The 25,594-nt window shown below is 49.9% G+C and overlaps 6 protein-coding genes across 6 annotated transcripts; 2 read left to right on the plus strand and 4 right to left on the minus strand.

The window, feature by feature from the left end:
• Positions 1–87: 87 nt before the first annotated feature.
• Positions 88–4,246, plus strand: N7455_001562 (uncharacterized protein; the record flags this gene model as incomplete). Its single annotated transcript, XM_040951087.2, has 2 exons — positions 88–516; positions 581–4,246. 2 exons carry the CDS (start codon positions 88–90, stop codon positions 4,244–4,246), a joined length of 4,095 nt encoding a protein of 1,364 aa, XP_040818012.2.
• Positions 4,247–4,809: 563 nt separating this feature from the next.
• N7455_001563 (uncharacterized protein) lies at positions 4,810–6,274 on the minus strand (the record flags this gene model as incomplete). Its single annotated transcript, XM_040951754.2, has 2 exons — positions 4,810–6,113; positions 6,169–6,274. The coding sequence occupies 2 exons, from the start codon at positions 6,272–6,274 to the stop codon at positions 4,810–4,812; spliced, it is 1,410 nt and encodes a 469-aa protein (XP_040818238.2).
• Positions 6,275–6,877: 603 nt separating this feature from the next.
• Positions 6,878–9,038, minus strand: N7455_001564 (OSTA/TMEM184 family protein; the record flags this gene model as incomplete). Its single annotated transcript, XM_040951970.2, has 7 exons — positions 6,878–7,007; positions 7,086–7,441; positions 7,497–8,519; positions 8,578–8,665; positions 8,730–8,783; positions 8,836–8,853; positions 8,938–9,038. 7 exons carry the CDS (start codon positions 9,036–9,038, stop codon positions 6,878–6,880), a joined length of 1,770 nt encoding a protein of 589 aa, XP_040817883.2.
• A 342-nt stretch (positions 9,039–9,380) lies between these two features.
• N7455_001565 (uncharacterized protein) lies at positions 9,381–19,101 on the plus strand (the record flags this gene model as incomplete). The annotated part of the gene is made up of 3 exons (XM_040951188.2): positions 9,381–9,436; positions 9,484–9,519; positions 9,570–19,101. The coding sequence occupies 3 exons, from the start codon at positions 9,381–9,383 to the stop codon at positions 19,099–19,101; spliced, it is 9,624 nt and encodes a 3,207-aa protein (XP_040818239.2).
• Positions 19,102–19,267: 166 nt separating this feature from the next.
• Positions 19,268–21,795, minus strand: N7455_001566 (aminotransferase-like domain-containing protein). The gene is made up of 8 exons (XM_040951636.2): positions 21,413–21,795; positions 21,276–21,312; positions 21,165–21,196; positions 21,069–21,111; positions 20,830–20,997; positions 20,696–20,772; positions 19,818–20,642; positions 19,268–19,729 (listed from the first exon to the last, which is right to left on the minus strand). Exons 1-8 carry the CDS (start codon positions 21,581–21,583, stop codon positions 19,472–19,474), a joined length of 1,611 nt encoding a protein of 536 aa, XP_040818176.2. The 5' UTR covers positions 21,584–21,795; the 3' UTR covers positions 19,268–19,471.
• Positions 21,796–22,432: 637 nt separating this feature from the next.
• On the minus strand, positions 22,433–24,793 carry N7455_001567 (uncharacterized protein; the record flags this gene model as incomplete). The annotated part of the gene is made up of 4 exons (XM_040951800.2): positions 22,433–24,061; positions 24,168–24,290; positions 24,350–24,381; positions 24,679–24,793. 4 exons carry the CDS (start codon positions 24,791–24,793, stop codon positions 22,433–22,435), a joined length of 1,899 nt encoding a protein of 632 aa, XP_040817611.2.
• Between the last annotated feature and the right edge of the window lie 801 nt (positions 24,794–25,594).

Consider the following 25,594-nt stretch of genomic DNA (forward strand, 5'->3'; position numbering starts at 1 on the left):
AGGAGTTGCCATGTTTCCATTCTCCCAACAACCAGAACTTCTCGGTTATCGCTCAAGAGCTCATTGTAGCTCTTGAGTCTATTCAACATGTCTGGCCAAGCCTTATCTGTAGGTACGGTCATTGAGCTGCCCGATGGACGGCAAGCAACAGTGCGCTTTGTTGGCACCACCCACTTTGCGGACGGACAATGGATAGGCCTTGAGTTAGATGAGGCTACCGGCAAAAACGATGGTGCAGTCCAAGGAGAACGGTATTTTGATTGCGATCCAGGACACGGCATGTTTGTCCGGCCAACAGTGGTTGGTAAGATTGTCCAGCCCGCGCCGGAGAGTAAACAAACCACCAAACCAGCTACCAGCGCCGTAGGCAGCAAAGCGCAAGCTAAACCCGGGATCTCGGCTGGTATGCGAAAGCAAACTGGGATAGCCCCTGCAGCAGCGAGGCGACAGAGCACCAATGCAGCCTCTACTCCTACTCCGGCGGCGAAGGGTCCAGCCGCTCGATCGTCTCTCCGAGTATGTGATGTCCTATAAACAAATTCCCTCCTATTATGCTAACCTAAATTCCTACGTTATTTAGTCACCCACAAAGTCCCCAACGAAACAGCTCGCAACGACCGCGGGTCGCCCGTCTATCGGGAGTGCTTCCCGCACCTCTACAGTGGCCTCTAATCGACCCCGACTAGCCCCGAGCGCCAGAAACTCCCTGGGTCCTTCTCCGTCACAACCAGCGGCCTCTAGAGGCTCGCGACCCTCGGTGTCTGGACCAGCAGCCCGAGCCTCAAGACCAGGATCCCAAAGTACAGTTGCTTCATCAACCGCGGGACTGACAAAGCGTCCTTCACTACGGCAGGTTGGCAACACAAAAGCATCTGATGGAGGAGACGCGGCTATTAGTGGAAGATCCGGAGATCCAACCGATGCTGAGTCACCTGACACCGAAGGGGAGGGTGTGCAGGACCGAGCCACTGCGCCGAAAACTTCTCGACAATCGATGACTGCTACACGACCAGCAGTCTCGCGTCCTGGGGCTCCGCTCTCTGCATCTCAACGCCAAGAGCAGAGCGGCGCAGTCACTCGCGAGCTCGAAGAACTCAATGCCAAGCTCAGAGTTATGGAAAAGAAACGAGCCGACGATAGGGAGAAGTTGAAGACTCTCGAGCAACTCCAGTCTGAGCGTGATAAATTCGAAACTATCATTCAGAAACTGCAAGCCAAATACCAACCGCAGCAAATGGAAGTCACCGAGCTGCGCAAAAAGCTAAAAGAACTCGAGACTCGTTCTGACGACGTGGAACGCATGCAGGCAGAACATGAATCGCTCATGGAAATGGCTACTCTTGATCGTGAAATGGCAGAAGAGACAGCGGAGGCATTCAAGCACGAGTGTTCAGCGCTACGATTAAGGTTGGACGAGCTGAATTTGGAGGTGGAGGTTCTCCGAGAAGAGAATGAAGAATACAGCCAGGAGACCACACCCGAAGACAGAACCAATCATGGGTGGCTTCAGATGGAGAAAACCAATGAACGTCTCCGCGAGGCGCTCATTCGTTTGAGAGATATGACTCAGCAGCAGGAGTCAGACCTCAAGTCACAGATCAAAGAATTAGAGGACGACCTCGAGGAGTACGCTGCTGTCAAGTCTGATTACGAGGCTGCAAAGGAAAGAATCTTGGTCGCCGAGACCAACGTCGATGATCTTAAGCAGCAGCTGGAGACAGCACTGGGAGCCGAAGAAATGATTGAAGAATTAGCAGACAAAAACATGCGCTATCAGGACGAGATTAATGAGCTGAAAGCTGCCATCGAAGATTTGGAATCTCTCAAGGAGATTAGCGATGAAATGGAGTACACCCATATCGAAACTGAGAAGCAACTTCAAGAAGAACTTGAGTACCGAGAGGGTGTGTTCAGCGACCAATGCCGAAAGATCACACAACAGGACGAAGTTATCGAAGACCTTGAATACACATTAACTCGTTTCAGAGACTTGGTAACGAACCTGCAGTGTGACTTGGATGATATGCGCACAACCAAGCAAGTTTCAGAGGCAGAGACCACCGAGAATGCAATGCGCCACCGCCAGATGCAGGATTTGAATATGAAACTACAGGCCAATCAATCAAAGGCCCTGACCAAATCCATCGATGTCGAATTGAGCCGTATGGAATCTGAGGAAAATGCACAGCACCTTTCAATGATCAAGCTCTATCTTCCGGAGTACTTTGAAGGGGAAAGGAATTCTATCCAGGCTTTGCTTCGATTCAAGCGTGTGGGATTCAAAGCCAATGTCATGAGCAGCACTCTACAAGAAAAGGGATCTGAGCATTCAGTACTCTCCAACGAAGAACTTTTCCAAGCCCATGTGGTTTTGGAAAATCTCATGTGGATCTCGAATGTGTGTGATCGGTTTGTGAACTATATCACAGCTTGCTCGCCCGAGCAATTCGGCAGCATCAAGATCGCAATGTTCGAAATGGAGCCAGTGGAACGCATGTTGAACTTCTGGATCGAGCCTATGAAGAAGGACGAAGTGAATCTTGCGAAGCTTGCAGTGGAATTGCAGCGGTCTATCGCTCTCCTTGCACACCTTGCTGAGACTCTTCTTCCCTCCAGCTTGGAGATGTTTGCCGATGAGCTGTGCATGCGAGCCCATCTATCTCAATCGTACATTGAGCACTCAGCTGGTGCAATTTCACGCGTTAAGCTCATTATCAGCTCCAAGATGGTTTCCGCGGCAGAAGGCGACGAGGAAAACTTACTTGCTCTGAACAAATTAGACACTTTCGCTTCTCAGGCCCGTGGATACAAGGTTGCGATGGGTAAGATCAGCCGGTCTCTTGATGATCTACGCTCGAGATCACTTTCACTTCCAAAGGACGCCGACGAACCCTTCAAGAAGATCGAGAATGAAACCAAGGAACTTTCAGAGTTTGCTCGAAAACTCGGCGAGAATCTTGTTGTCCTCACGAGCGATGAAGGTCGCACAGAACCATTCAGCCCGGAAGAGATTCTGGACTGCATGTCCCAGGCCGCCGTCTCTTTTACCTCGTCCTCCGAAAACTTGGATGAAAGTAACGACCCTGTTTCGTTGCTCTTTACCAAATTGCAGGAAGTAGGAGACCAATTTGAGGAGCTTGATTCCATCTCATCTGATCTGTCTCGCACGACAGAGTTTGAGAGAGCCGCATTCCCCTGGGTTGCCCGTGCTGCGGAACTGAAGTCCAACAAAATGACATCCCCTGATGCAGACGAGGAGATCCGCCAATTGAGAAATGAGATTCACGAGGCGTCAGCCGCACTTGGAGTCAAGGACAATACCCTCGAAGAGCAGGGCCTAAAGATTGAGCATCTTGAATCTAGGATGCGAGAGGCAAGCAAGAAGGCTGCCATGGTCAAAGATCTCGAAGCCAAGATCGAGGAAATTCAGCGAGCAGGAAGTGAATTGGAAAAAACAGTCGAGCAACAAAAGAAGGAGCTTCAGACAGCCGAAGCAGAGCGAGATGAGTCCATGGCTCGTCTTGACCGAATGAAGCGCATGTCGGGAACAGCAGGTCTGACGACCACGGGCAACGGTGCCGTCATCGCCAGTGAGGCCTCTTTAGCTGCCATGGACGAGAATGAGTCTCTCCGCGCCGAGGTCGCAAGCCTCCAGGCAGCCGTGCGTTTCCTGCGCGAGGAAAATCGCCGTTCGAACATCCTCGACCCATACTCCGTCCAGCGATCTACTGATATGCATGCTTGGCTTGATGCGCCGCTCGCACGTGCTAAACCAACCCCCGAACAAGAAAAGATCCAACGCACTGCTCTCGAAAGCCGGGACGTCATGACCCATCTCCTCAAACTAACCAAGGAGTCCCGTGTCCCCGATCTCAAGTCCACGATGGCTGCCCCAGCTAGTGACGACAATGACAACGCCGGCCGCACTGTCTGGCGCCCGTCCAAGACCCGCCTCCGTTACCAAGTACTCCAGCAGCGCGAAAACTTCGAGCACTGGGCCGAATGGCGCGATGAGATTGTCAATCACGAACGTGAACAGGACCGCCTGGCTGCTGCCAAGCAGGAACGGGCGATGCGTGATCGTGTCTCCAGGCATGCTCACAAAGCTTCTGTCGAATTCCCGCAGGGCTTAGGTCATGGCATGATGGGTCGTGCCTGGCAGATTCTGGGCATGCAAAAGCACCGCAAAACCGACTCCATAAGTACACCTGCTCCGGACGGTGTGGAGATAGTCACCACGGACTGAAGCTTTGATTTTGTTGTATGAAAGCCAGGACATCGATCAGTTGTGGTTGTACATGACATTTATTCACTCTTTTAACTTGTACCCTATTTGTCTTTCTGGCAGCTACATTGTCCTTTTTGAGATACCCTACAGAGATAGTTAGCGTCAGACTTTGTGTACAATTACCCTATATTCCAAACGGCTCGGATATCATGGCCAAAAGCCATGCCAGCCTGTACCTTGAACTCTACGTTTCTGTGGCCTAAATGTTTCTTCTACCTAGAATACTTCTAGAATGCTTCTTAGAATGATATTGTTAGATATACCGAAGACCACATTCTGTCACATCGAAACTGTATTCATTATTACTTCCTAGGTAAACTATGTGGTGAAATCCCCTCAGATAACAAAGAGCTAACCAACCGGGATCGAAACGGGGTATTCCAACGCGCAATCGAAATAAGATCGAGTCCAAAAGCAAACACCCAGCAAATATCCAACCAAGTTCAAAAAACAAAGACTAGGCAACTTATTATCAAAATTTCATAACAGCCGAAAGTGTCTTCAAATAAACCTCAGACAACTCAAAATGCCACCCCAATACTAGTAGACTCGTGGTACCGCATATGTCCATTATCGTGATACGAAGACAGCTGATGGTGCTGCTGCTGGCCCTCAAAGATGGTCGGGTAACAAACACCAGAGTCAACCTCTTTTTCTGCAGGAGACGAGGAGACCTGGAATGAGGTGCGGGGAGTGATAGCACCAGAGAAGGCACTAGAGATGGAGCTATTGTTCCGTGCTTTTGGGCCGCCAGTGATGGTCGGGGTAGTCGATGCAACTGTGGTCCCGCTCAGCGTGCGGGTCCGCTCCCAGTTAAACCCGTTCTCTCCGGGCAGGAAGGATTGCTTCGGGGGTGTAGAGGGCTTGGTGGGGGTAGGGAACATCCATTGAGTTACGCGGTTGGAAAGAGAGGAGGGGACTGAATCGATTGTGTCTCGGTTCTCGGGAAATGGAATGGATGGACGGCGCGATGATGAGAATTGTGATGGCACCGTTCGCGAGCTGGCCGACGAAGGACTGTTCTTGGACGTCGCTGAGTACTTGGATGGGGATGTCTCCGGTGATTCTGTGTACAGTCTCTTGGGTGCAGGTGGGGTTCGGGGTACTCTTCCCCAGGGTTGGCTGGTGTTTGCGTCGTTTGACCATGAGGTGTTCGATGTAAGTGTGGTCCCTTCCGATTTTGACCTGCCGTGGACTGGAGATGCTGCCTGAGCTTCTGGAAGAGGTGTCTCGATGGGAGCGACCTTGGAGAAATGCGGAACCAGAGTACTAGTGGTGCGAACGGGCTCTTCGGCGCGGAGAGTCTCCACGTTTCCAAGTGATCGGCGTTTCTGGGATCCGACTGGCTTGCGAGAGACTACAAATGCCTTTTGGGAGTATCGGTCTCGAACGCCGGTTGAAGTCGTGAGGGCACGAGGGGGCACCGGTAGCGTCTTGCGCTGGGGCCCCTCGATTAGTTGGAAGGCTTCAAATGAAGGTAGGTCAGACAATCGATTGCCTGATCGATGAATGCGGAGGTCCAATGGTTGATATGTTGGTGGCGGGGGTGGATGGAATGACTGTGGCCGGTGATCGTGGAAGGATTGCACTCTGCGAAAGTCTGAAGGTGCGCCGATCTTCAACGGGGTGGGTGAGGATCGTTTCAAAGACATGCTTGCCCGGTTAGAGGCTCGCGAGGCCAAGTTCCGGCTGTCGTTGAACCATGATGACAGTGAGTTCCGATGTTGATGGACACTTGGGCTGGGGAGGTCATTGTATACCACCAGCTTCATGGGTGGGACAAGGTGTGGTTGAGTATGGCATATTTTCATCTCCCGTTCAACGCCTGCGATGTATATTAGTCGATTATTTCTAGAGTTTTGATGTAGTTAGACACATACCGTTCCCAGCTTGTCTAGGTTGACAACCATCCTCGCTTGGTAGACATGTTAAGCATGATCGTATCCAACCAGTGAATAACGACCCGGCTTTCTCCAAAGCCAGCATGATGGCGACCAGCGCGTCAAGAAATCAATCCATCACCTTCAAGGGAAGGAAAAGGGAGAAACAAAGCAAAGGAGCAAACCAGTTGCACAGGCAGATCAGCCCCTCAGACGGGATGGGAACATCCCATCCTATAAGCCCAAATATGAGCGCCTTACCCAACTCGTCCAGGTACACACCATCATGGCACTAATAACCGGGGGCTATGCCCAGTAAAGAAATACATCCTGACGCCAGCGCACTTAGCACCATTGATCGTCGGTAACGGAGCTGATTGAAGCATTGGGATTCGTTGGCGCCCTGTGGAGTTATCACATCTGTGCTTATTCTTTCAAGCTACTCCCTGTCAAGCCTATCAAGTACTTTTCTGTGATGAGAAAGTTGGGCGCTTACAGAAATTGCAAGGATAGTTCTATTTTCTTGGGATTTCCTGGAATTTCTTGAAGTTTCATAATGTTTTGTATTCATTCTTCTGTTTCTTCTTGAAGGATATATATACAGAACACAGATAAAAAATATGTCGGACTGAGAACGAGTAAATGAGTAAATAAGGTAGATGATCATAATCTAGGATGCATCGAAAGGCAAAATACACTACAGAATGCGCTATTTGCCCCATACATTGTCCTGTTCTAAACCGTCGTAGGCCCATTTGGGCCGATCTTCGTCATGATCAGACTCTGGCTGTGTCGAGTTGGCTTCAGCCTCCTCTTCGATTGGCTCTCCGGAGATTGTTCTGGAAATTGGAACCGGGGTTAATAACTTTGTTCTAAGATCTCATGGGCTGCTGCCCGCCAATGATTTGGGAACTTACGAGAATCGTCGAGGTTCAGGCTCTGCCCAGGCAGAGCCATACTCTCGCTGTGTTTGAGCACGGTCTTCTTCCTCGGCTACTGTATTCTCCACAACAAGGTCAACCAGCTGGCTGCGCTGCGTACCGCTGGAACTGGTGGAGCTGACGTTTCGCTGCAAGGGACCGGGAGTCGCCGAGCTTGGTCCAGGTGTATTGGACTTCGGCTTGGGACTTTGCCTGCTCTCACCATCTGCCGCGCGACTTTTCCTGTGCCTGCGGGCCTTTTTGACATCTGCTCCTCGGTTTGAATCTTGATTTCTCCGCGAGGGTGGCAGCCGTTGGTCTCTTGGCACCTCGTTGGCGGTAATCACCGGGTACTATGCGCGGTCAGCATCGCAATCACAACGAACATCCTGCACCAGCATCACTTACATTCCAGTCTCCAAATTCTAGTGCGCGAGCATTGAGGAATAGTCGCTCATCCTCATCATCAATTGCAGTTTCATCGATATCACTATATGATCGGTATCTCTCTCGAGAGGGTTGACTGGCCCGTTCACTCCTGGGGCCGCGCTCACTGTGTTCGCCGCCCAACAGAGGTGTGCGGCTGTTGGCTTCACCCGGTTTGGGGATCCAATATTTTGCCTTACCTCCACGCTCATACCTCATGCCGGCCATCACTCGCTTGACGCGCGACCCTGACTCCTCATGCGGGATGATATTATCACCCGAATCGAAGACCCGGTATCCGTAATTCTTACCGCGAATGGTAAACTTGGTGTCTTCGACCAAATCCCGCCCGCCAAAGGCGTCTCGCAGCGCGTATTTTACGGGCATGCGTGCAGCTGACACGGTCGGGTCCGCATAATCGTGCCACGAAAATGCATACCAGTGAGCCATAGCGAATAATGGCATCTCAAAGCAGATGAGACTGTCCTGAATGGCTGCTGCAAGGTTATCGGGGGTGTACCCAGCAACATTACCAAGCGCCCCCAGCCACTGCAGGATAGACAAGAAGAAGCCTTGCCAATATGAGGCAAAAATAATGAGTTTGACGCATAGGAATTTGGGGACCGGGCGGAATGGCGTGAGATCGTCATGCAGGCACACCCAGAACATGGCAAGGGAGTAGAGACTGATCGTGACGCTGACGTTATATATGATACCTGTCCAGAGGTATCCAGAGCCCAGCCCAATATAGCCCTCTTGATAAGTGTCGGTTGCCTTCATTATGATGGAGGCGAGAGCCAGAACGGGCTTCAACCAAGCGTACTGTAGGATACCACGTTTGACAGCGAGGAATGTGTGAGGGTCCGAGATGTCAATCTTCGGGAGGAAGTGGTTGAGAGGCCAAGCATGGGAGATAGGAGGGCGGCCATGGGCCATAATAATCACGGCCCGCTCGCCGCCGAGGAAGTTGATGAGGAGCTGGAAGAAGGTATAGATCGTGAATGCCTGCCAATGCCATCCGTTAATACGGGCCTGTCCGACAGTCGACCAGGACCCTACATACCTCGTAGATGTCGCGAACAGGAGCCAGAAATTGAGCCGCTCTTAGCGATATGATGCTCGTCCATGATGATACTGCGAAAATCGGGACCCTAACCTCTATCAGCACTGTTGTTTGTCCTTGCCCCCTGAGCTGATACTCGAGCCGATACTGACATCAACAATATGCGCACCACGTAGCGTTGGAGCAAGGGTTTCCGGTAGTTTTTGCTAGATATATGGTGAGCTGTGGTTCTGGAATTGGGACGGTATGAGCTCGTACGCTTGAAACCATATGGACCTGCGATTGGAGACAACATGTTAGTCTGGGAGTCTACAACGATCGCGCCCTTGAGTTAGGATACACAAGATAGATTAGACTCACACAAAGGACAATAGAGAGGAAACCAAAGCCGAAACACCTGTGACAATAATAATGGCGCGTGCCAGGCTGGAGCCTGTTCCTCCGCCAGCTGCAGTCGTCATGGTCGCTGAAAATTAGGGACAAGCACGGTTTGGGGACCGATTTCTGCCTGCGGAGATAATCCAGCTCATTCCGCGGAGTCGATAGAGGGGCAAAACATGTTGGTCAAGACCAAAATGGGGGAAAATCAAGCTGGAGAAATGTTGGTTCGGAATGAGGAGGCGTGTTGTCCGATGACGATCTTCTCGTGACACCGCTCTCAGACTTCCTAAACAACGTCCTCACCTTGCGACTTCCAGGATATTTGACCCAGCCAGTTTGGTGTCGATGATTGAGAGGTCAATTTTGACTCGTCATTCGCGTTCTATCGCGCTGACGCTGTCTATGTTGGTTGGTGGAGAGAGATGGGTAGTACAAGCTTGACATCGGCCTTCCTGACGCCGGATCCAAGCTTCAATTGGTATGGAATCGCTGCTCGGGCTATGGCTGTTGTACTAATATATTTAGGTTCTTCCTCTTGGAACTGATTGTCTCTTGCATTCTGTAAGTTTGCGCCGTTCAACGCGGCTGGATTACGCTAATCACTGGCATAGCGCTCTGTTCTTTTTGCTGTACTTCAATCGGCTTTTCGCGAACCTCATCTCCTACGCAATTCGAGCATACACCTGGCATTACTACCGCGCATATGTTGATATAAATGCACTTCAAGTCTCCCTGCTTGGTGGGAGAATCTTCTTCAAGGGCATTCGGTACCATGGCGTGAACGAGACGATCTTCATCCATGGGGGGTTTATAACATGGCGCTATTGGACCCGTACAGTCGAGCGAAATGACTTGACAGGAATTCGACGCAAGGCAGGCCTTGCTCATCATACCCCAAGGAAAGGACATGCGCAACCCCCGCGCGATGGCACAGACGACAGTCTTGGGGAGCAAGGTGGCATGGCAAAGACGACCGAATTGCCGTGCCGGATTACCGTCAACACCTATGGCCTTGAATGGTTCATCTACAACCGGACTCCCGCCTATGACAGTATCCTTGCTGGCTTTGGATACTCTCCCAAAAATGTTGATTTAGACGACGACATTTCAAACCCCCCAGGGTCTCGCCGGACGGCAGAAGATGGCAACGCAAGCAACGCTTTCGATTTCGAAGATACGCCTGGTCACCAACCAGCCGTGAAACCCTTGTCAGAGCGCAGCATGAGTGAGAGAGGCGGGGTTGCGTCACAGAGGACTACTATTCATGAATCAGAACTATCGGACCCTGTATCCAACATGTTACAACTCCTGCCTGTAAAGCTGGATTGTCAGAGAGGCGCCATTGTCATGGGAAACGAGCATACCCGATCTGTATTGACAACGACATTCGACACTGGAACGGGTACCATCGATGCTTCCAATTCGGGCCCTCTTGATTTGTATCGTCAAATATTTTCATTTCAACTCAATAATCCAGTGATTCAAATGCGGCCAAACCCGGACTTCAAGCAGAACCAGTCGGCGACTGCCAAAGATCTAGCTGCGGCGCAAGAGAAAGAGCCCGAATCGAAGAAAAAACCGCAAAATATCTTCAACTATCAATTCCAGAGGCGCAGAGTATGGCACAGCATTCGAGACTTGGTCCCATATTTCCAGACATCAGTCGAATCGTTCCATGACGATGGCAGGCACACCAATAGTATGCCGAGGAGCCAGGCAGAGTTTCCTGAGGTCCGCTGGACCGGTCTCTCTCGGTATCTGGACGAATATAGTGAGGATGACCATGAAAAATGGAACTCAGTCGAATATGGCAGATTTTCTACCATCGTGGATAGCCCCAGCTTGAATATAGTATACTTTTGGGACGTCCCTGGGCGAGTCATCATTGAACCAACGTCAACTGTTCGGTCTCAACCAATGGATAACAATATCAATTATGCTCCTTCTCCGGAATGGGGGATTGACCTCAAGATTGACGGCGGTACGATAAATTACGGACCATGGGCTGATAGGGAGCGGGTTGGCCTGCAGAATGTCTTTTTTCCAAACTTCTACCGCAGCGCTGAGCCGACAGAGCAACTAGCCCCTGGTGTTCTGCGACAAAGCACGGCATTCAGGCTGCGCGTGGATATTAACAAGGAATTGACATTGCGCATTCCTACACGAGAGCCTTCCAAGGATTGGCAATGGAAGGGTCGTGCTGATGCCGTCGGGGGTGCATCGAGAGCAAAAAAGCCAAATGACCAGAAGAAAGCTCGAGCCAAAGAAGGTGAAAAAGGCTACCTTGGCCCTGAAATTCGCCCGTTTGGGTGGCTTTCCCTTTGTGTTGCCGCCGACTCTACCATCAATTATACCATGGATATGGTAGGATCAAGCGCAGGGTTTCGCAATGAACTTTCTATAGACTTGCGCGAGTCAAGATTATCATCCAGCATCAATCATGGTTTGCTCTGGCAATGTCCTCGGCAACAGGTCACTTGCGATCTGTCCAACCCACTCTCCTGGAATAGTCTTCGCTCCTGGAAATTTACTGTCGAAAGCCAGGACTTACAGTTGTTTCTTCTACGTGATCATATATTCCTTCTCACAGATCTTGTAAGTGACTGGGCTTCAGGACCGCCTTCGGACTACTACGCATTCGTCCCTTTTATCTACAACCTCGATCTCAATTTCTCCGACTTCCAACTTTACATCAATGTCAACGACCGAAACATCATCAGCAATCCTTCGGATCTAGAGGACAACCGATTCATTGTCATCAAAGGCAAGCGCCTGACGTCGAATGTCATGATACCATTGAACAAATACCAACCTGAACAGAATGCCATCGAGTTCAGAGTCAACCTTGAAGACGGCGGCGTGGACTACACAACTCCTTTATGGGATACCTTGCATGAATTTTTGCCACAGAAATCCATGGCCACTCTCGACAATTTGTTCATTGACGGCTCCTATAACTATTTTCAATCAACATCCCCGGAACTGACTGACACGCTGGTGCTCAACATCGATGGAACTTCACCTCGCTTATACCTTTTTGGATTCTTAATCAAGAGTTTCATGACAATCAGAGAGAACTATTTTGGCGAGGAGATGCACTTCAAAACCCTTGAAGAATATCAAGAGCTGGTCTATGCCGACGAGCCACCGTCAAATCCCACAGGCATTAACCCAAACCGGAAGTCAAATGACATGGATGTGCTTGTGCGCGTCACGGTTGACGGCCCCCGTGCTTTACTTCCTGTGAATATCTATGATCACTCAAAGTGCATGGGACTTAGCGCAGCTTCACTGGAAGCGGATTTGCGCTTCACCAACTACTATATGGACTTGCAATTCTCCATCGCCCCGCTGAAAATTGATTTGGAGACCACCCAGCTGGATGGCCCTTCTACTATATCTAGCACTCAGCTATTCATCGATGGAATCTCGGTTTACGGCCATCGTCTGTTTGGTTTGCCTCCGCTTGAACCAACCTACGTTTGTAATTGGGATTTTGAAGTCGGAAGAATTGTCGGAGAATGCTCCACCGAGTTCTTGGCTTGTTTAGCTTCATCTTTGAAGACTTTTGATTTCTCGTTTGACAACGAGGAAAATGCACTGCCTATGCTGTTCCCGGAGATTCTATTTGACGTGACTTTCTTGAGAGCCAAGATTGACTCTATTCATGTTTCTGTGCTACTGGATCAAACAGCTCTGATTTTGAGCACACGGCCCTTAAATGTGAACTTCAACGACTGGGCAAACACTAAGTTTTCGAAACGTATGAGCCTTTTCGTTCCGGATATCTCGATCGCTGCCGTTGATCGTCAATCTGTCTCTCGAGCGGGAGAAATAATCTCCCCGATTGGCCTTTTCCAACTCACAATAGCGCTGAAGATGGCTTTGCGTAAATCTGATATTACCGAAAGTCGACGACTTCAGCAAGAGCATATTAAAATCCATGATCAGCGGACTCACAGGGCACAGTGGTTACTTTTCGACTGGGAGGAGACTGGCCCAGCTTCAACGCTTTCTCCCGAAGACGACGTGTTCCCTCCAACCATGGCCATACCTTCAATGCCTGAGCCTATTGATGGCAGGATGGACTCTGTTGATGCACTTTCATATCTGGAAGCGTCAAGGCCCCGTACCACTAGAAGCGCCAAGAGCTTCCTTGTCCAGTCAGAAGCATCAAGCATGAATAGTGTTCGGATACACCCTGCCAACAACCCCAGAGCAGCCTCGGATCCGATAACCAAATCACGGCCTTTTCTGCCCACCCGAGGATCGAGTCTGTCCGTCTCAAGAACAGACCGGTCGAGAGATGGACCAAACTTCGGGCCTCGGGCAGGCGCATTCTCGTCTTCTGCGACAAGGGACGCAAACCCGTGGATAATGCCACATTTCTCGTACTGCAAGCTCCATCTGGATACATCTGAACTTCCGTTGCCATTTACGGATGAAGATAACACAATGGGTGAAGACTCTCCGATGAACCAAAAGTCAGTGTTCCTCACATTTGATGATGATCAAACGAAATACACAAATCTTGCGTGTGACCTCCCGCTTGGTATTCGAGGATTTTGTACTCCCAAATTTCTTCTAAGTCTAGCTACATTACTAGACGGGTTGGAACCAAAGCATCCGACACGAATCATTGACTCGCTTCAAAAGGATGTGATATCGAACATCGTTGGCTATGACAACGCCATGAGCCAGCCGAAAATTTCAACAGCTGTTGCTCTTCGTGTTCCCTCCATTCAATTACGACTAGTTGACTTGTCTGAGGCCCCCAACAACAAACAGATCGAGTTCCGAGATGAATACAGCATCGAGGTCCGTCGCCTGCATACTGAGTTCCGGAGAAAGGTTCAACGTCGGAAAGGCGATCTGCTTGAAGGTCTCAAACAAGATATGACGGTTCATACGGCAGCGGACCACGTCTCAATTTCTATCGAGGGTAGTCGAGCAGATTCTTTCCACGAAAAAGCCGTGTTCAACTCTCACATGGATGATATGAATTTTTGGTTTGTGACCTCGCCCAATGTTCGCTCTAATCTTCAGATGCGAACATTCAATACAATAACATCAGCGAAGTCTGTGGAGCGTCTTGCATTTCTCGTTCGTCGAGCGACGACCATGTTTGATTCTGTCGCGTCATCCTTTCAACAGCTTTTAATGTCCAGCGAGAAGCGCCTACAGTACCTCTTGTACTCCCTCACCCAATCGGCTACTGATATACCGGATCCAATCTTCCTTGCTCGCATATCTTACGTACTCAGGGTTTCTTCGAATCACCTGCGGCAGCATGACTCATGGAAAATCATATCCCGCATTCGCAAGATTTACAAAGGTCTACCTGCTCATCACAAGCGCGAGTTGGAGCAGGAATGCTTGTGTGACAATTTCCCTCTGCCGGCGAATGCCAAAAAGGCTGTATTATCCGGCTTTGACCACTGGCGAGCTTGGGACCTGGCACATGTTGCCAAAAGCTATGTCATGCGCCGCGTTTGGCCGCACGCCGCTGAGCAGCAGACTTCCCAGACCTCGATGTTCCTATCCTCCACAGTCCAAACATTCCGATTCTCCATGGATCCTGGTCCGAGAGAAAGCGATTTGATCATAGGGAATTTGTCCACTGTTGCATCAATTGCCCCCGAGTCGCCTAAAGGCGAAGAGGGGCAGACCAAGAAACTCATCACCTTGCAGTCTTATTGCGGATCAACAGCCCTGAGGCTGCGCTGGGAAATTCTGGACCTTGTTGAAGGGGTGATCAAGGTCATGTCGAATATCACACTTGAATCCTCACCGGGTCATGTCCCCAGTGACAAGGTCCAGGAGAAAACACCAACTGAGCTGCAGTTCGTGTTTGGCACTGATTTTGGTTCCATCACGCTCGATGGTATCAATGTTAAGCTTGCTTTGATAGCGAAAGCTCTTCGGGGATCGATCGTTCACAAGTCGCTCGGTGCCAAAACATCAGAACATGAAGACCTCGCTGTATTGTTTACCGCTGAAGGATGCTCATCTGAGCTTCAAAGCCAATCCATGACTCTGATGTTGTCAAGTATCGCTGACCCATACATGTACCTTTCGCTTGGATCAGAGGAAGATGACAACGAGTGCAGACACGATTGGAAGCTCGCTTCGTCCTGCAGGAAGCTTCGTTATGACATGAAAGAAGACCCTGTCAGCTTGGCACACACAGTAGACAGACTTATCGCGGACGAAGTCAGATACATTCGGCAGCTTATGGATAGCGTCAAAGTACCAAAACCGGAATCAGGGCAGAGCCTCGCACCGAAAAACCCCACCCGTGACACCTTCCATGTGGCAATGTTCTTAGAAGACTATCGGTTGACGTTTAGCCTTCTGCCATCTTTGACCTACCTTGTGTCAGGCGAGGTGGCTCGCATGTCAGTGATGCCCGCAGAGGCATCCAAAATCGAGATTGACTTTGATGTGAAGAAGAACTCGCACATGTTCGTATCGGGCGAAGGCGACAGATTCAATATCTTGTCAATGCTAGAAATACCTCCCGTAAATGGGCGAATCCTTGCTAACCTCTCATCGGAGCGTAAGGAGGTGGAGCTTGATGTCACGATTGAACTCATTCGCCTAGAGGCTAGTGCCGTGCGCAGTCTCCTTGCTGTTTTGACAGGACCTGATGTTTCCCATTTGATTTGTGATCTGAAGCAGAATTTGGATGTTCTCCAGTTACATTTGAAGGATGTGCTGTCGCTACAAAAGGTATCCCCAACCCCCAAACCAACATCTGGTGGACAGGAGATCCTCTACAAATCCCGTCTTACAATGGCTGGATTCGAGATTCATGCCATTGCACCTGGCCTCAATAGCAAAGACTACTCTGCAGAGATGATCTTCAGCCTTGGGATGATGCGTATGCGGCTTCAAAACGGACTAGACCGGGGATACTCCATGGAGCATCCCGAGTTCAATATCGATGCCTCTCAAATCAGATTTGAGCTACAAAGACAAGAAAAGGCTGGCAGTCAATCATATGGCGGGTTCTCTGCTGGAGTGAAGCTTCAGGGAACCTCTGCGGTCCGTGAAAATGGGGAGATCACCAGAGCATACCATTTCACCAGCGAGAGGTTCGATATCGAACTTTTCGCTGAGACGGCCGCTCTCGTGGTCGACATTGCCGTCTACACACAAGAGCGCATCAAGACTCTGGACCTTTCCCACGAAGTCAAGCGTCTTCGGAAATTGAGACATGGTGGCAACATCGATACAAAGGAGGGAGCCACCGCTGCCCCCGAAATCCACGTCAACGATGATTCCACTCCGGAAACTTTCCTCAATGCTCTTTATTCTTTACAATTCCGGACCATTCAAATCGCTTGGAACATGGCCACAATGCACACCAAATCTGGACGACAGCCCGAAGACTTGGTCTTTTCAATCCAGCAAGTCGAACTGTCTAACAAGAAGAAGAACGCAGCCAAACTTCGAATTGAAAACATGCAACTTCAGATGGTACCATTCGGAGCGGACAGAGGAAAGCGCTCGCTCAATTCAGCCCTTATGCCAGAGCTGGTCTTCAACGTGGCATATTCCTCCAAAGGAAAGGAAGTGTGGCTTGCTTTCCAAGCAGCTGGCAAATCTCTCGACATACGCGCTACGTCAGAGTTTATCATTCCGGCTAGTATGATACAAGACTCAATTGCTACTGCAAGCGAGGCGCTTCGGGAAGGCAAGGCTGTTTGGGCAACCAGAGCAGAATCCCCTGAAAACACCGATACCAACAAAAATAGCAGCCTTTTCGGCAACAGACGATTGCGGTCTCTCCTCGTCGATGTTGACTTTGCGGGCGCTACTGTCACGCTTCAAGGCAAACTTGGCCATGATCACCAGACGTTGTTAGCGGCCACATGGAAGGGCAGCCGACTCTCCGACGCAAAATATGGCCAATATGTCCAGGGCGATGCTGCGACCACAGCAACCCTCCGAGCACCGGGAGTGGCGCTCAAAGTCCAATTCGAGGATAACGGTGCCGATGATCCCGCGCTGAATGCGGAGTTAAAGGTCGACCCCTCGACGAATACATTGTACCCAACTCTTGTTCCTCTCGTCAAGCAAATGACCGCCACAGTCAAGGAGATCATGGGCAACCAGCAGGGCCAGTCGCGAAGACCATCTGCTGCAGCGAAGTTACAGTCACAGAAACTAATGCAGGAAAAGCCATTTGATGCCGCCGATCCAACTAGCATCCTCGGCCGGTGCAGGGTAAACCTGGGACTGCTGTTTTGCAAACAGGAGTTTAGCTTAAGCTGCCAGCCTATTGCAAGAGTCGCAGCTACTGCAAGGTTTGAGAGTGTCTACGTAACTGTCAACACAGTCCTATCGGAAGAGCAGGGCCGGTTCCTTGCTCTCTCTTTGGCTTTCAACAGCCTGGAAGCGTCTGTAAAGCATGTGTACTCCAATGAATCCACCGCAAGCTTTGAGGTCAAGTCCATGGTGCTGTCCTTGATGAACAGCAAGCACCTTGGCCGAATGAACGGAATGTCAGCTATCTTGCGCGTCAGTCCAATGAAGGTCGCAGTCAATGCCAAACAAGTTCAAGACTCTTTGCTTTTCAAAGAGATCTGGCTTCCATCCGACAATGAAACCAACTCGAGTGGGACTGTCCAGCCAGAACCGTCCGAAACGCAAACCTATATCGTGCAGCGATACCAACAGGTTGCGTCGGCGTCCGCATTCCCTTGGAACACTACCATCGCGATTGAGAAGGTCGAAATTCAACTCGATTTGGGCTCGACTCTGGGCAAGGCACAGTTTGCCATTGTTGATCTGTGGGTGTCTACCAGCAAGACCTCTGACAGTGAACAGAACATGTGTATCAATTTCGGCTCGATTGCGATCGAGAGTAAAGGTCGCATGAGTGGAATTGCCGAACTTGGAAATCTGAAAATCCACACCTCCATCGAATGGCCCGAGGACTCCCGTGAGTCGGGACACACACCGTTGATTCAAGCCACGATTGCGTTCCATCACCTTCAAGCTAAGGTGTCATTCGACTACCAACCTTTCCTTGTTGCACAGATCGCCAGGTTCAACTTCTTGATGTACAATGTTCGAAACACATCCGGCGCGCAGAGCCAGCGCCTTTTCAGTATCCTAGAAGGCGACAAACTTCAGCTGTTCTGTACATCCCTGACAGCATCACAAACACTGGCACTGTTCCAGGCATGGCAACGCTTGATCCAAGACGTCCAAGCAGCCTACAAAACATCACTCCGCGAGGTAGAGCGGTACCTCCGTCGGAAGTCTTCTGTCCTCACCGAGCGTCTCGATGTCAGCGTCAAGGATCTAGCCAAGAAAGACGAAGACCAACCCGAAAAAGCACCCATCTCTCTACATACTGGAGTCGTCGTAAAGATCCGGCACGTCAACCTAGGAACATTCCCCAGCTCATTCTTCGACAACCAAATCTTCAAGGTAGAAGCCTACGATGCCGAAGCCCGCTTCGCCGTCTCGCTCGAAGCCAACAAAATCCACAGCGCCCTAGGCCTGACACTAGGCCAGCTTCGCGTGGCCCTATCCGGCATAACCCGACCCACATCCGCGCAACTCGACGAGCTCTCAGTCGACGAGATCGCCGAGCGAGCCGCCGCATCCCGCGGCGGAACAATCCTCAAAGTGCCCCGACTAGTCGCGAGCATGGAAACCTGGCAAGCACCAGGAACCCACCAGATCGACTACATATTCCGCAGCACATTCGAGGGCAAAGTTGACGTCGGCTGGAACTACTCGCGCATCAGTTTCATCCGCGATATGTGGGAAGCGCACTCGCGGGCGCTCGCGTCGCGACTTGGTAAGCCTTTGCCGCCGTCTGCGGTCCGCATCACTGGTGGACCGGGTAGTGGTGGTGAAGGGGGTGGTGCTAGCCCTGAGCAGCAGGAGAAGATTACTGCGGTTGTCAATGTGCCTCAGTCTAGGTATACCTATACTGCGCTTGAGCCGCCGGTTATTGAGACGCCGCAGCTTCGGGATATGGGTGAGGCTACGCCGCCGTTGGAGTGGATTGGGTTGCAGCGTGATAAGCTGCCGAATGTGACGCACCAGATCATTATTGTTACGCTGTTGGAGATTGCTAAGGAGGTGGAGGATGCTTATGGCAAGATTCTAGGGTCGTGATCTTCTCTTTTGGAGATGCTCCTTGGTTGCTCTTGATTCATTTGGATTTTCTTATCCCTTTCTTGTTACTTTTTTGTTTTATTGCCTGATACCATTGTTATTTTTGTACATTATAACATCACATCATTAATGATAGACATACTATTCTTTCGACTCGATATTGAATCCAGGATAGAAGAACAAAACAGTAGAATTGTTGACCAAAAGAGATGAAATTCAGATTGCAATATGTTCTCTGGAAGACAATAAAAAACTAACTACCCTTTTACAAAACCGCCATATCTACCATCTAAAATCGCAAGACTAACCATGTTAATGCATCCTCTTTCCAATCAAAGAGATTCGTCAAAATCGTAGGCCAAGAACCAGTTTACAGGCCAAATTGAGCGCGCAGAGACCCAGCGAAGCGCGAGATAGCCTCGTCAATCTTCTCCGACGAAGCAGCAGCGAAGGTCGCACGGAAGAACATCTTCTTCTCGGCAATATCGTGGTCTGGCTTGAACCAGCTGCCACGTGAGACGAGGACACCTTCATTCACGGCGGACAGGAAGATCTCTTCTTCAATAGCGGCGTGAGTCTTGCCAGCGGCAACGCCGGGGTGCTTGTGCCAGTCGATTTCCATCCAGTGCTGGTTAATGAATTAGTATTTTTCCAAGATGACAAGTGAACAGAATAGAATAGAAAAGGGGGGATAAGAAAGACGGGATAAAACTTACGAACATGCCAGCCGCGGGGGCTTCCCAGTGAACGATTTCGCGGGGCAGGTGCCTCTCGCAGGCGTGAACGAGTGAGTCACGACGAGCAGTGTACGACATGCGCAGGTTGATCAGCCAATCCAAGTACCCGGCGTGACCCCAGTGCTCATCGAGAAGTTTGAAGAGCGCGAGCTGGGAAATACCGCTAGGGTTTTGCGAGGAGACCTCAAAGGTACGGGTGAAGCGCTCGATGATCTCCTCGGAGGCAACGATCCAGCCAACCCGGGAACCGGGCGAGATAACCTTAGAGAAGGACTCGAGGCGAACGACACGGCCATCAGTATCCATGCTCAGGAACGAGGGGACAAGTGACTTGATGAACTCCTCGTGGGTGGATGGCGGGGGCACGGGTGAGGCGTCTCCGCTGGTATAGGGTTGCATCTGCAGGAAGTAGTAGGGTTCGTCCTCGACGATGATGAGATCGTGCTTCTGGGCGACCTTGTACACGGCTTGGCGACGTTCCGCGGACTGGGTGGCACCAGTCGGGTTCTGGCCTGTTGGGATTGTGTACAGCACGTAAGGCTTGCGTGCACCCCGGGCGGCGGCGTCCCAGTTGCTGAGGATTTCGTCCATTCCCTCTGGGATGAGACCTTGCTCGTCCATTGGGATGCCCACCGCCTTTATGCCCAAGGGGAAGGCGGTCTCGGCGGCACTGGCGAAGGTATATTCCTCCATGAGGATATAGTCTCCGCGCTCACAGAACACGCGGAGAGCAGTGTCCCAGGCATAAGTGCTGCCAGCGGTCAGGGTGCATTGCCAGTCAGAGTAGGGAGGGCTGTGGATGATCTGATTTAGTTAGTCTCTGCTAAGAAACGAGATGACTAGTGTTTTATACTCACTTCGGTGTGCTCCGTGACAAAACGAAGCAATGGCGCAGCTCCAGTAGCTTGTCCGTAGTTAAGGGCAATCTCCAAGTCTAAGGAATTGGATCAGTCATGACCATTTTTAATGCACAGGGAGAATGGGGACTCACCGTAGGTACTAGTTCCTTCTTGGATATCATGCTTTCCGGCATGAAGAACCGTGCCTGACTCCCGAGTAGCCTCCGGAGAGAATCCGGGGGCAGTGGGGACTTTGATATCCAAGTGCTCGATAGGGAAGTATTCAGGCGAGGGCAGTCCACCGCCGAGGGAAATAAGACCTAGGAAACACAATTAGCCCATGGACTTTTAAATTTTCTTTTTTTTAAAAAAAAGTATTCCGAGGTATTACCTGGGTTCTTCAGGTAACGAGCAGCACCCTTCAAAGTGGACGCCTAGGGAGCGGATTAGCAAAAGTGGACTTCGCATTGCGCAATTGAGTGCGAACCTTGCGAGACTTAGCTTCGAGTGAAAAACGGTCTGAGATTGAATGAAAGTCAGTATAAGTTGGAATAATTGTGAAAATGTATAGATCCGGAAAGGACAAGGGTAGACATACGCTCAAACTGCTTAGCCTTGGGCTTGGTATAGCAGATCTAATGCGCCCAGACAGTATCAGCATTCCGCATTGTGCAATTGACCATGTTCTTTGGGGCATATCTCGCAATGCCTATGCGCCATCTAGAAGTATCATACCGGGCTCTTAAACATATCACTGTTGGATGCTGCGGCGATGCCGGTGGGCACCTTAGCCGTCTTCTGTCTCCATGCAGACACGCCATTGACGGCCAGGGGCTCCGGGATAGGGACAGCCGAGGTATCGGTGACGCCCACCAAGTTGACATCTAGGGCTGCAGGTGGACTCATATTGGGTAGCAGTGTAAATGTGGAATGCGGGATCGGAGGATGCGGAACCGGAGGGGTATGCGGGGAGGTATGCGAAGGGGCGATTGGTATATGAGATTTGTGGGAGTATGGTACGGAGTATATGAGATTGATAGTAGTATTAGCCTGGTGTGTGTGTGAAACCAGAGCAGGTTATATATAAGAAAGAAACAGGAGAAATCCCAAGGTGTTACAGAGAGGGTTCGGCGAAAGCGGAGCGGAACTTGACCTCTCTCCATCCCGAGAACTTTCTCCGAACCACATGACTCATATTACAAGATAAAGGTGCAAGGACAGTCCACTTTTGATAAGCTTTTCGACTGTTTTGGGGTCAACGGCGATAGGTACATAGGTACATGTGTAGTATACGGAGTAGTGCATTTCTTTAATTGTATGCACTAGCATGTCAAAGGGCGCGGGGTACTTTTGCTTGTGTTTTGTCGGTGAGGGACATCCAATTAGAAAGTTACTTCTCTTTTATTAATTTATGATTAGGATCTAGAGTTTAGAATATCAAGCGTAATTATGGCCATTATGAACAAAGATAACCTCTTCGTTAAATACTTGGGTGTGAACTTGAAGCCCGGAGGGTTACTACCAACCTACGCTAAGCCTTAAATGATTTGGGAGCCCTACGTACTTGTCGATCTCGTAGTATAGTACTTTTGTTCTTGCTCTATTAATTAATTGATGAATTATATACCTTCAAAAGAAAAAGAAAATAGGTGACAGGTTATATATCTACGTTGTACATCCACATATATATAATGTTGACCCCGCAGATGTGGAGGATAGTTGAAAATATGTATATAGACCTATAATTCTATGTTCTCACACACTTTCCACATATTTCCCTGTAGTCCCGTCAAGTTGCGCTTCCAGCACCGCTGCCTTTCCACTCAGGACACTCTGAATAGCTTCTGGAAGCTTTTGGGCGAGCTCGGCAACAGTCGAGGCGCGGCCAGCCCACAACTCACCACCCGCTGCGGCCTTAGCAATACCAGCATAATCCGGGGTAGGTGCAAAGGAGATATTAAGGTCTTCGTTCGTAGCACGGGAGCCATCCCCTTCAGGGTGAACAAGCAGCATGCTTCGCCGGGGAGCATTCCAGCCCTTATTGTTCAGCACGATTGTCAAAACGGGGATTCCATAGCGGCGGGCGATCCAGTACACAGATCCAGGTACCGAGAAGAGGAATGTGCCATCGCCAACAACCTGACAGACAAATTTTCCCTTTCCACGTCCTCCGTGCAGCATGTCACTAGCAAGCTTAATACCAAGTGCACCACCGCCAGACCAGCCGAGGCCGCCACCTCCACAGTTAATCCACGACTTAGGTTCGATAGCTGAGACTTGATCCGCAACAAAGTGTGTCATGGTCACAGACTCAATAGCCCAGATCGTATCAAGTGGAACACCCTGGCGGACCTGCGCCATGAGATAGTTGATATTCAAGGAGGCTCCGCTGCCGCCCTCCGGGACCACAGCCAGATCAGATATCTCTTGTCGGCGCTTTGCATACTCCTCATCTCGGCGTTGTCCCATAGTGATATTTTTCTCAGAGCCAATGAATTGCTGTAGAGACTCCTGAGAAGCAACGTAATCGTTGATTTGCTTGAGTGCGGTGGAAGCATCAGCACGGAACGCGGCCATCGAGTGAATGTAGAAAACTGGAATCTGCTGCTTCAAAGGGTCGACATCAATGTGGATAATCTTGGCAGACGCAGACGGCTTGAATTGGGTAGGTACCCAAGGGACGTCACAGTCTACCACAAGGATTAGATCGGATGTTCCCACCGCCTCATGACCTGGATATCTCAATCCCAACCATCCAGGGTGGTTAGCAGGGAAGCACATGTCACTACCACCTGTGTCCAGCACACGGATTCCCTTGAAACTATCTGCCAATGCGACGAGCTCGCTCACAGCCTGGGATTTCCTCCCAGAATATCCAGTAATGATAAGAGGGCTCTTCGCAGCCGCAAGCTCGGATGCGATCAACTCAACACCGGAGGTTGGCAAGGCAGCCGGCGCCACAGGTCCCCAGACAGCCTGGTTTAGCTGATACGGCTCGATATCCTCCTCCATGACCTCTCGCGCCCCGGCGAGGTACACAGGTCCCTGTGGGTCACTAGTTGCGAATTGCAAAGCCCGGTTGACAATCTGCTTAACATTCTTACCGGACTTGATCTCACCAGTGTACCGACAGTACTGGGAGACAATTTGCTTTTGATCCGGCACGTCTTGGATCCAGTGGATATATTCCGTGCGTGACCCTCGCATCTCACCCTCGATCGTGTAAGGTGATAGACCGGCGAAGATTAAAACCGGGGCGCGCCCGCATGAGGCGTTGTGAACTGCTGCTCCGAGTCCTTGCGTGCCGACGTCGACATGGACGATTACTGCTTGTGGCTTTCCGGTCAATCGGGCGTAGCCGTCGGCCATGGAAAGTGCCACCATCTAATAACACATTTCGTCGTCAGCGGAGCTCTCATTCATACTTCCGATCCTAACCGAAGTGCTGCCGCTAATCTTGGTGGATCGCATGATTCAATAGTTAACGTACCTCATTGGGACAGGTTATGATTGTAGGGAATTGGCCTTTCTTTTCTTTCTGGCCTTTCACCATCGCCTCGAGGATGGAAGGGTGATCTGACCCCAAATTGACAAAGACATGGCTGACGCCGCCCTGAGTTTGTGAAGCTTAGAATGAGACGTTTTCTAAATGAAGTTGCTACTAGTACATACTTCCCAGAGGGCTTCGAAAAAAGCAAAAGATGCTGTATAAACCCTTGTAGTATGTGAGTAAAAAGAACATTTGAATATTTTGATGGGGAACTCCTTACATAGCTGGCTTTATGATACTATAAAGCGTTGAATAGGAAAAAGGATGCGCTTTGAGTATCTGAATATCGATATCTGAAATAGAGAAGAGGGGGGAAGCACGTTTCTAATAAAGCACAAGATCTGGGGAAGCCCTGAATTGGGATCTCGGCCACAACTCCGAGGGTGGGGGACCGAAGGAACACCGACTCCCTCTGAGGAATTCAGTATGTATATATATTTCTCGGTTATACCATACTTTGAAGGGATCATCTCCGAATTTCTTGAGAAGTTCTCTCCATATTCGGCCCAATAACCGCGGTCGATGAGGGGCTTATGCCGGGAATCAGTCTCCGAAATAGATTCCATATTCGGTCTGGCTCCTACAGTAGTAAGTAAAGGCTTTCCTGGACACAACCTACCTTCAAGTATATAAAATGTGGGTATCCACGGCATGCTTGAAGAAGACTTAGCTAGTAGATCGAGAAAAGTGAGTTAGATCTAAGAAAACGAGACGTCTGTTTGATAGTCTTTTCGATATATAACCTTTGACTGTAGAAATAATTAACTGTGGGAAGATAATTTAAAGTCCAGCTTAAATAAAATAAACTCGAAAACCTGCAGTAACCTTTCCTATCTATATATATATATATAGTTCTGTGATACCAGTTTAGCAGAAAAGAAACTAGATGAGAAAAGTGGGAGATTCGATGCCTATCGTGCGAAATCTCGCCATATTCATCGTTTCAATTATGATGATGTCTATCCCCACTGTGATGGTTCCATTGCAAAGCTTTGTGCGACTGGATATCCTCCGGGTCTTCCTGGGATAATGCTTTAATGATTGCTGCGCTAGTATAGCAGCCCTGTATAATGTGATATGGTCTGATAGAGATCCTAATATTCTACGGACCCTTTTAATATATTTCGATGCCTGCTGCATAATTGAAGCAATGAATGGGGTCAGACATATGTATACAGACTTCACAAGTATAGAGATCTATAAAAAGCACTTTTGGTATGTAATGTTTATAGAAGATTTCCTGCTCGCGACTAACTCTCTTCTATAGTTATGGTGGCTGGCTCTACATATGGGCCTCAGCAGTTGCGAAAGTATCAATTGGTGTTGCGCTCTGGTTGGCCGCCAAAATTCCTACCAAGTAATACTTT

The sequence above is a fragment of the Penicillium solitum genome (assembly GCF_028829755.1).
Source record: "Penicillium solitum strain IBT 25940 chromosome Unknown utg000001l_segment0_segment0, whole genome shotgun sequence".
Lineage (NCBI taxonomy): Eukaryota > Fungi > Ascomycota > Eurotiomycetes > Eurotiales > Aspergillaceae > Penicillium > Penicillium solitum.

Excerpts from the sequence above, each read along its gene's own strand:
- N7455_001566 (XM_040951636.2), bottom strand. The coding sequence starts at position 21,583 with ATGAGTCCACCTGCAGCCCTAGATGTCAACTTGGTGGGCGTCACCGAT. Across the intron at positions 21,313-21,412 it reads GTGATATGTTTAAGAGCCCG|ATCTGCTATACCAAGCCCAA; the intron begins GTATGATACTTC and ends TGGGCGCATTAG. Across the intron at positions 19,730-19,817 it reads CCCCCGCGGCTGGCATGTTC|CACTGGATGGAAATCGACTG; the intron begins GTAAGTTTTATC and ends TTCATTAACCAG.